Source organism: Nyctibius grandis, chromosome 9 (genome assembly GCF_013368605.1).
Source record: "Nyctibius grandis isolate bNycGra1 chromosome 9, bNycGra1.pri, whole genome shotgun sequence".
Classification (NCBI taxonomy): Eukaryota; Metazoa; Chordata; class Aves; order Nyctibiiformes; family Nyctibiidae; genus Nyctibius; species Nyctibius grandis.
This window is the reverse complement of record NC_090666.1, coordinates 21,095,676-21,105,333: the sequence shown is the minus strand read 5'-3', so window position 1 is coordinate 21,105,333 and position 9,658 is coordinate 21,095,676. Positions and strand designations below refer to the sequence as shown.

Here is a 9,658-nt window from a genome sequence, read left to right as displayed (position 1 = left end):
CCAAGCACGTAGCTTGTGCTAGATCATTGCCGGCCTCAGGGCTTGAGCCTAAAGTGTAAAACTGAAGAGGGGGGAGAAAAGATCCTCCTCTTTCACGTGGAAGAGCGGCTGCCTCCCAAGTAAGCTGCAAAGCTGCTTCTTTACATGCATAAGAAACATCCTGTTGTTCTTGTAGGGCTTGGGTAATTCCCTAGAGCTTGCGGGAAGCCCTTGACGCTGCCAGCAGCGCTGGGTTGGGGAAGGACCGTGGGCTCACTGACCTCCTCTGCCCCAGAGCTGCTCCCGCAGTGGGACACAGGCAAGAAGGGAATATCTGGCCCTGGAGCTCTTCAGCTGCTCCTATCTGAGGCCCCAGGCTGCATCACTGAACAGCCCTGGGCTGGATTTTTAAACATGCTTCAGTCAAATCTCCCCTCCTGGGAGTGGTAGGAGGTGCACACATGCTGAGCTGCTGGGTGCTGTTAACCACAAGCCGAGGCAGGGAAAGCTCTCGGCCCATTCCTCTGTATAAAAGGCTGCAAAGCCCAGATCATCACTGCCGAATACAAATAGTCCTTCTTAATGAGTTCAGGGAAGCCAATTTGGGAGAGCTCACACAGGGTGGAGGTGGCTTCCTGTGTTTCATATGAAGCAATCTGAGAGCAATTTTGCTCCAGCAAGAGCAAGCAGTATGCAGGAAGGTCTCTGCTTCCTCACCTGCAAAATTCAGCTGTGGGTTTCTGATGAGACCGTGTTTGCACACCAGAAAATCAGTCCATCCTCAAATGTACAAAGAGAGCAAAGACCACAGGCTCCTTCCTATCCCCTCCCTAGGGCTGCTCCATCTTCCCGGCTGAGTAGAAGCCAGCTCTGTATATCCAAAGGCACTGACTTAATCTTCAGCAGAAACCTTGTCCTGATTTTCTTCCTCTATATTTGCACTCCTTTACTAAATCCTCCTGGTTACCTAAGCTGGCCTTGAGTAGGTTATGCAGGCCCAGGTCCACTTTGGTTCTGACCCCTCTCAAAGCAAACCTCTGGGTCTGGGGGTCTGTGTGCGCACGTGCATGTTCTTTGCAGATCCTACTGCGGCCTCCTGCAAGGAAATAGCAGCACGTGGTTGGCCACAGTGGAGGATATGTGGGAATGGGACCTTGCCCCTCTTCCCTGCCATGGCAAAGAGGGCACAACCTCTGCCCTGCCCCCAGATGTGGTACGTCCGCCCTAGACCCAGCTGGAAGTCTGAAATCGAGCTCTGAGCCTGCGCTTTCATTGCAAACACCTCCAGCATCAGCAGTGCAGGAGGAAGCGGGGGGGGGGGCTGGCTTAGCTCCTCCCGGTTGATAATTCATTACCGCCTGTCAGCCCAGATCCATCCGGCAGCAGCTACATCCTGGCACTGACGTGTTCATTTCACACATAAAACGCTGCATCAAAATGCATCACTGAGACATTCTTCCTGAAACCTTTCCCAGCTGCCTCTCTCGGCGCTTTACATGCAGGAGCAGTCCCAGCAATTGGGGCGGTTTGTTCCTAATGGATGCCTGGCGCCTGCTGCAGCAATCAGAGCTGCAGGATCCATCCTCCAGCTCATGAGAAATACAGGGGAATCTTTCTGCAAGGGGCAGGGAGGCAGCAAGTGGAGGGTGCAGGTTTCATCCATGGTGTGTTTGGATCTGAAGAGGGAGAAGCAGCCTGTGTGCATGTGGCTGGTTTATCACGTACCATCTTGCAATGACACAGAAGTGCAGCATCTCTTCCCTCCTCCCCTGAGGGCTCTGGGAGCCCTGGGCAGCAGGGCCAGCTGGTCTTGCCTTGGGGACCCGGAGGAGGCCCCTTCCCCTTTCTCCAAGGTCCCTGACTTTGGCCTGATGCTGGTGACTCTCAGCATGGGGGTAAATCTCCCCTCCAGGGCTGAGCAGGAAGAGTCAAGGGTGGGTGGGGGACCCAATGCTTGCACAGCAGGTCCTGGGGTGGCTCCCCAGGCTGGGTGCCTCCTGACCCCCTACAGAGCTGTGCCCAGGGTTGGGCTGGTTCTCATGAGAGCTGGGGCTCTTCTACTAAGCCTCAAGACTTCATGGTGGCTGTCGAGTCACAGCCAGCCTTTCCCCAGCCCCAAGCCTTCTCCAGCTGCCCCCCCAGCATATGCTCACAGTCTTCCTGACCTTCATCCCTCCTCATCCTCCCCTCTGGCATTTCCCAGGGCTCTTCTTCCCCGCTGTGTCCCCCCAGCACCATTTGGGAGGGGCAGGGGGGGGTTGCTGGTCTGGAAAGGTTCTTCCCTCCCCTTGTAGGTATGAATACAGAGCAGGACCCAGGTGAGAGCGGCCAAGTTCAGAAGACCCCCCCAGACCCTTCCTGTGCCCCCTGTCCTCTGGGCTCCCCCCCGTAGGGCCCTGCAGCCCCCTCACGTCCCTAGCACGGAGGGCTGAGGGGCTGGGATGGCATCGCAGGTCCCAGCCCCCGCGCCCCGGCGGGAGCACCGGGAGACCCCCACCATGGGTGAAGGTCACGCCGGGGCGGCAGAGCCACGCCGGGCTCCCCCCCCGCCCCGTCCCCGTCGCCCACCGGCGAAGGGGCGGGCCGCACCGGCGGCTCGTGCGGCGGCGATTGGCTGGCGGCGGGGAGGCGGGGAACGGCGGGGCCGCGGCTGGCTGCAGCGGCGGGCGCGGAGCCCAGAGCGGGCGCGGCGGAGCATCCTCGGGCACCGCGGCGCCGGTGCGGGCCGCCTACCGCCGCAGCCCCCGGCCTCCTATGGGCGGTGCCGGTGTCCCGGCTCCCGCACGCCCGTCCCGCTCGGCGTTAGCATGGGCACGGTGCTCTCCCTCTCCCCCGCCGCCTCCTCGGGCGAGGGCGGCGGCGGCGGGGGGCTGCTGGCCGACAAGGCACCGGGAAAGGTGCCGGGCAAGGGCGAGAGCCGGCTGAAGCGCCCCGGGGTGCTAATCTCGGCGCTGACCTGGAAGCGGCTAGTGGCCGTCTCGGCCAAGAAGAAGAAGAGCACCAAGAAGGTGACGCCGAAGCCCGGTGGCGAGGCCCCGGGGGGGTCCCCGGGCCAGCCCGACCCGCTGGTGGTGCAGCGCAACCGCGAGAACTTGCGCAAGTCGGTGGTGGGGCCGGCCGAGGGTGCCAAGCAGGGCCCACTGGCCGTGCCGGTGCCTACCGTGCCCTCGGCGCCGCAGGAGCTGCACCCGAGCTCCGGCGGGGGCAAGCCACCGCCGACCGGCAGCCGCACCCCGGGGTCCCCGCGCCGCGTCGTGGTGCAGGCGTCCACCGGCGAGCTGCTGCGCTGCTTGGGGGACTTCGTCTGCCGCCGCTGCTACCGGCTGAAGGAGCTGAGCCCCGGCGAACTCATCTCCTGGTTCCGCAACGTGGACCGCTCGCTGCTGCTGCAGGGCTGGCAGGACCAGGGCTTCATCACCCCGGCCAACCTGGTGTTCGTCTACCTGCTGTGCCGGGAAGCGCTGCAGGGCGAAGAGATCGGGACCCAGGCCGAGCTGCAGGCCGCCTTCCTCACCTGCCTCTATCTCGCCTACTCGTACATGGGCAACGAGATCTCCTACCCGCTCAAGCCCTTCCTGGTGGAGGGAGACAAGGGGCGCTTCTGGGAGCGCTGCCTGGGCATCATCCACCGCCTCAGCGCCAAGATGCTGCGCATCAACGCGGACCCGCACTACTTCACGCAACTCTTCCAGGACCTCAAGAGCGAGGGCGAGGGCGGAGACGGGTCCAAGCACTGGACGATCAACCTGGATCGCTAGGGAGGTACCGGACCCCCGGCGCCGGGGACGGAAGGGGCCGCGCACCGAGGGGCGGGGGAGGCGAAAGACTGCCGGAACCCCCCCCCTCCACACCACCGCTACCCTCCGCATCCTCCTCGCCTTCCCCCCTCCCCGGCCATCAGCTCCACGGAGACGCTGCCTGGACCCTCCCTGCTCCGGATCCGGCCGCTGCCCCCACCCCCTTCCGACCCCAGCCGGGGGCTGCGCTCCGGCACACCAAGACGGCGGAGAAGACCGGGGAGGGGGGGGGGGTGTCCCTCCCGCCTGCGCGATGAGGAGGGAGGGTGGCCGCCGAGGAGCGGAGGCTCCTGGATGCGTTTTCTTTAGAAAAAAAGGGGGGAAAAAAATAGAGCTGGGGGTCTGGGGCGGAGGGTAAGGTGTGTGTGGGGTCTCCTGGGTGCTGCGGGGGCAGACGGTGAATGTGAAGGAGCCGCCCCCGCCCCCAGCCCCGGGCGGAGCCGGCCCCGCGCCGCCGGCCCCGGAGCTGTCCGTGGTGCTGGATGGAGCCGCGCGGCGGAGCAGACAAAGGCGGGGGGGAGCGGCGGGCAAGGCCGGGGGGGCCGCGGGCATGGGCGTCGCTGCCCCTCACCCTGCGGGAGCCGCCCACTTGCCCCTTTGTTCAAGCCGCTGGGGAGGGGGCGTCCACCCCCCCGCCCCGCGGGTAAACCCCCCCTCCTCGGTGCGCCCCCCGAAACGGGCTTCCCGTGGGGTGAGCGCCCCCCTTCCCCCTTGGCTTGCTGCAAGGAAAGGGGTCTGTGCCACAGGAGGCCGAGGGAGCCCGGGGCGGGGGGGCCTGCTGTGGTGGGGGGGGTCCCTCTCCTCTTGCTTTGCTTCACTGGAGAATAAAGAGGTGGCCTGGACGGGCCTGGTGGTGGCTCCATGGACTTGCTGGGCTGTGGGGTGCACGGGGAATTGGGGAGGTGCCCCAAGCTCCCAGTCGTGCCCCCTCTCCTCCCCAAGAGGGATGGGGAGGGAGCTGTTTCTCAGAGGGGGTTTTACCTCCCAGTGTGAGTTGGGGGTCAGAATTTCACCCCTGTTTGTTGTGCCCAAGGCCAGTCCTGGTCCACCCGAGTGCCCCATAGCTCCCTGTGAGCTCTCCTGGCCTCCTCCATTCCAGATGGAAATGCCTGATGCCTGTCTGCTGCACCGAATTTAACCAGAATCCCCCAGCCCATGTCACCCCTTTTTTTTTTTTTTTATTTTATTTTTGTAATTTTGTTTTTGCCTAAAGTTACCCCCTCTCACCTCCTTCCTCCCTATCTCTGCTCTGCAGGGCTGGGCTCCCTTCCCTGGCAGCAGCAGGCTGTGGGAGCTGTGTTGCTAACCCAGCTACCAGCCCAGTGCTTCCGCAGACCCCCAGGGAGTGCGGTGGAGAAGGGGAAGGCTTTGTCTTTCTCATAGCTGGTTGCTACACTTCAGGCTACTGAATTTGCTGGGGTTTCTTTAGCAGGATCCACAGCACATGCTCTGTGGTTGGGGTTCACATCTAATGCTTCCCCAGTGCTTCTGAGCCAGGCACTCGGGCTCCCCTCAGCCAGGAAAAGCTGTGCTGGCTCTGCAGGTCATGGAGGGTAAGCTGGATTCTCTCTACCTTTGTGTGCATCAGCAGAGCTGCTAATTAGGCCCAATCTGGCTCATTCAGGCAAAGCTGTGCCACCAGGAAGACAGCACAGATGTCCCTGTGACGGGTGCTGACCTGGCAGGGTGCTGTGCAAGGCTTTTCTGTGGCTGCGTAAACCCGTTGAGACCTGTGCTTCTCCCCTCCTCCCTGTCCTTAATGGGTGCTCTTGTCCCTGCCTTTAGGTTGACATTCATGTGACCTTGTGGTCAGCTGTCTGGGCCAAAATCTGCTCATGACCCACCCCAAATTTGGCCATATCCACGTCTTGTGCTGGGGAAGGTAGTAGCTCTGACCTACTCTGGCTTAAACTGAGGTGGAATTGGACCCTTAGAGCTCCTGTGGGGCTACTGGGGGAACCCTGGCTCTCCCCTATCAGCATGTTGCAGAGAGTGAAACTGAGGCAGAGCGAGGTGAAGCCAGCATGCCACAATCCAGCAAGAAGGGTCTACAGCATCACTGGGTTACACCCAAGCCATTGGTGCTGGCTGTCTCCACCCTGAGCCTGTCCAGTGACCTCCTACCCCTGGCCGTGTGGCCTTATAGAGTCTCCTCTCCAGAGCTGAACAGCCTGCCAGCACCGGTGGAGGTTTCCCACCCTACAGATCCCCTTAGAGATGCTCTCAGGGTCCTTCCAGCCTCAAACCCCAGCCTTTTAAAATGCTTCCAGCTGCAGTGAGGCCACGTCCTTCCCCTCCTCCCTTGTGTTTCATTGATTAAGAGTGCTAGGCCTCATTGGGGGATTTAGGAAGAGCTAATTGCAGACTGGTAATTGAAACAGCTTGGAGTCGCTGGAAATGTCAAGGAATGAGAGATGAGCTTAGATGCTCCCGTGCATTTAAATATGCATTGTTGGCTCAGCCACAGCCTTACTGAGGGGAGAGATGTCTGATTTTCCCTTCCCCAGAGGACCTTGTACAGCTGCTGGGGGGAGCAGGGCAGGGGGACCAGTACCTTACCTTACCTGGGAGCCTCCTGCTCCCCCCAAGGCAAGCGGGAGGTAAGGGGGGACACAAGCATGGGGGAGAGGGACTGAGGATGGGAATTCTCAGACATGCTTGGCATTTTCCCCTTTCAAAAGCTGTGTGCTTTAACTTGCCAGACTCCTGTGCCGCTGCAGGGTACCGCCGGGGTCTGGGCTCAGGAGCCAGCTGTGGGGCAGCAGTAGGGGGATGGATAGAGCTTGTCCCCAGACTTGTGATCCCTGCAGCCACCCAGTGCTCCCCGAGGGGCTGAGAACCTCTCAGGAGGGGCTGGGAAGCCCCCCTTGCTACCAACCACAGGGCTCAGCAGTGTCTGAGGGAATGAGGGAATTCACATCAGGTTTTGGGCTCAGAGGTAGAGCAGCAGGGCCAAGTCAGGGATCCATCACCACAGGGCATTGGTGAAGGATCCCAGCTCTTTCCTAGTTTGAAATTCCTCCAGCAGCACCACATCTCATCTCTATGCCTCACAGTGGATGCCCCATCTGCTACACCCCACATTGCTGCAGGGGAGGTGGGCAGAAGCTGCATGGTACAGCCTGCAGTGGGTTCAGCCCCTCCTGCCCCAGGGAGGTCTCTTGTCAGGCCATAGCATCCTTCTCTTGATCCCCAAGCGTGTGCGGGGCTGCTGGAGGCACCCTGGGTGGTAGTGGGTGCCCAGGATGCATAGTCACCTGTGAAAGGGGGGTTTTCTGCCCAGAACTCATAGAGCAACAGCTCAGTGGGACTCCCCTTGCCCTGCTGCTCTGTCTGCAGAGCAAACTCCGTGCACTGGACGCGCTGGCCATGGCACTGGGGCATGGAGGAGTGATGGGCAGCTGGAGCAGCCAGCCTGGCAAGCCGTGCCTCCTCTTGCTGGATAAGCAGTGGTGAAGCTGTGCTCTGGCTATTAAGAGTTGGCAGCATCCCCCAGCGTGACTCGGAGCGGCTTCCTGGGGAGGAAACCGCTCTGGATGATGCAGACCCGGCGCCCACGTGGCTGGCGAAGGACCTGCCTCAGCCCAGCTTTCTGCGCAAGCCCTTCTCCTCCAGCCGGCCGCGAGGACGATGGATAACGTGTTCCTCAAGGCAGATGGAAGTGGGAGGTCTCTCTTCTGCCTCTGTGGGAGCTACTCAGACACTGGCTCCATCACAGCTTTGGGCTGTTGCTGCTATGCTGAATTGGGGGTGACTTGTGGGTGCAGGTTTCTGGTCCTCTCCTTGCTCCATGGCATGTCGGTCACAGCTGCTGGTGGGACATCTAGGGGGAAGATGTGGACAAAGTGATGCAGGGAGATGGCAGCAAATGGCAGAGAGAGCATGAGGGGTCCTAGACTAAATTGGCTGCTGAGCTATTTGTACCCAGGGAGGGGCAGGATGGCCGCACAGGGTCTCAGCTGATGGGGGATGCATCCAGGCTGGGGTGGGAACCTGCAAGAGGCTTTGAGCTCTGCCTGTACCCAGGGTAGCCCAGTGACAGGCCATGAGACCAAGGGAGGTGGGGCAGCAGCCAGTTTGGTCCCCGCTGTAGCCAAAACATGGCCTGTGGCATTGCCTGGCTGATGGGTATGGGACTGAGGAGCACAGACTGGGGACAGCTCTGTGCCAAGAAGTTGAGGCAGGTGGAGAGTGGGAACCAGCTGCCTTGGAGCCCTGCTGTGATGGTTAATCCTTTTGCCACAGAGCCTGGCAGAACGGAGGGCCAGGACTGCCTGGGCTGGGGTGTTATCTCCAGCCTACTGAGAGCTGAGTGTGGAGGTTACCCTTGTGCTGTGTCCCCTGCCTGTCTCAGGGTCCTGTGTCACCCCTGAGGACCGAGCTCCTTGGCGGGCAGCCAGGCAGCACCAAGCTGTGGCCCAGGGCAGTCGTGGGGAGCCTGCCCCAGTCAGTGAGTGCCCGCCGGGCTGAACCGGGTGCCGCTCCCTCATCAGAAGTCCTGCATTAGAGCATAATCTGGCATTAATGCATTAATCCAGCCCTCCCCGCTGCCCAGCCCCTGCCCTCAGCAGCGTCCGGCCCAAGGTCTCAGCGTACAGCTGGGCAGGAGCAGCACCAGGACACCATCACCCCGGCAGCCCTTGCCTGGGCACCAGAGAGCAGGGACAAGGTTTGGGGCTCCATCCAGAGCATCCCTGTGTCTGGGGGGGGCAGTGAGCAGGGAAGAAACCAGAAATGCACAAAGCTTCTCCCCTTGGTGCATCTAGGACCTGGGGAAAGAGAAGTCCAGGCTGGGGGCAGGGTTACCAGGGCAGTAAGGCCCCAGCCTCGAGCACGCTGGCAAGGGAGAAAACAGCATCTTTTGGAAGCATCACGGTTGGTTCCTTGGAGGGGCTTTGTGAGGGGTTTCGGGTCCCAACTGCCAGCACCTGCGGGCTCTGGCTGAGCCACACTAAGTCTCGGAGCGCTATGGAAGGAGCCAGGCCAAGGGAAGGTGGTGTCTGGAGAGAGGATATGTGAGTCAGCAACTTGGGGGTAGGGGGCCGAGCCGAGGAGCTGCCACAGCGGGGATGGGGAGAGGAGGAAATAGGTGGGAATTGGGAGAGATGGAGGGGGATCAGGGGTGGGAAGGGAGGCAGCCCACATCCCCTGGGGCAGACGTGACCTGGCTGGGCTTCGAAGGCTCTTCCCAGCATGAGAAATGAAGCAAGTGGCGACATTACTCTACTAAAATAGGAGGGGGGCTACTCCATCCCCCCTCTGATCCCTTGCTGTGGGGCTGGGTGGCTTTGGGGGAGTTGGAGGGGTCCCCCCACCATCCTGGCAGGAGGCTGAGGCCAGGGCTTTATCCTGCCCTCTTGCTGGCTAAGCAGACAGACACAAAGATTTTTTTTTTTTTTAAAGTAGGAAAAAACCTTCCGCCTTTAATCACAAGGCAGCAGAAGAAGCTTCCAGGCCACGTGCTCTGCTCCCTCACCATTCCCAGCACAGGCTGAGGCCCTTTGGGACCATGTTCCCCCATCTTACCCTGGGCAGAGCACCCAAGCACTCCCCACAGGTAGGTCTGGAGCCTGCAGGTGCACCGGGGCCCTGCACCCTGCTGTCAGCCACCTCGGACAGGCTCCCCACACAGCCGGTGCACCCCACTGCCGGGGACAGTGCTCCCCCATCAGCCCCCCGGGCCGGGCACCCCCCGTCAGGGCCAGGGATGATGCTCTACGGGGAGACACGCCGGGCTCAGCCCCGCTCGCCCATTGGCAGGATTTTGCTGCAGTCTGCTCCGAGCCGGTGGTTTTGGTGACTGAAGAGAGCGGCGCTGCTGACGGGCTGGGTCAGACGGGGCTCCGGGGAGGGGGGAGGCTGGATTGGGGGGGGAGGGATGC

At 61.5% G+C, this 9,658-nt stretch overlaps 1 protein-coding gene across 1 annotated transcript; it reads left to right on the top strand.

Annotated features, from left to right (window-relative positions):
- The first annotated feature begins 2,786 nt into the window (after positions 1 to 2,786).
- CDK5R2 (cyclin dependent kinase 5 regulatory subunit 2) lies at positions 2,787 to 3,737 on the top strand. Its single transcript, XM_068408162.1, has one exon. It carries the CDS (start codon positions 2,787 to 2,789, stop codon positions 3,735 to 3,737), a length of 951 nt encoding a protein of 316 aa, XP_068264263.1.
- The last annotated feature ends 5,921 nt before the right edge of the window (positions 3,738 to 9,658 follow it).

What these genes read in the sequence shown, in the direction of transcription:
- CDK5R2 (XM_068408162.1), top strand. Translation starts at nt 2,787, where the DNA reads ATGGGCACGGTGCTCTCCCTCTCCCCCGCCGCCTCCTCGGGCGAGGGC.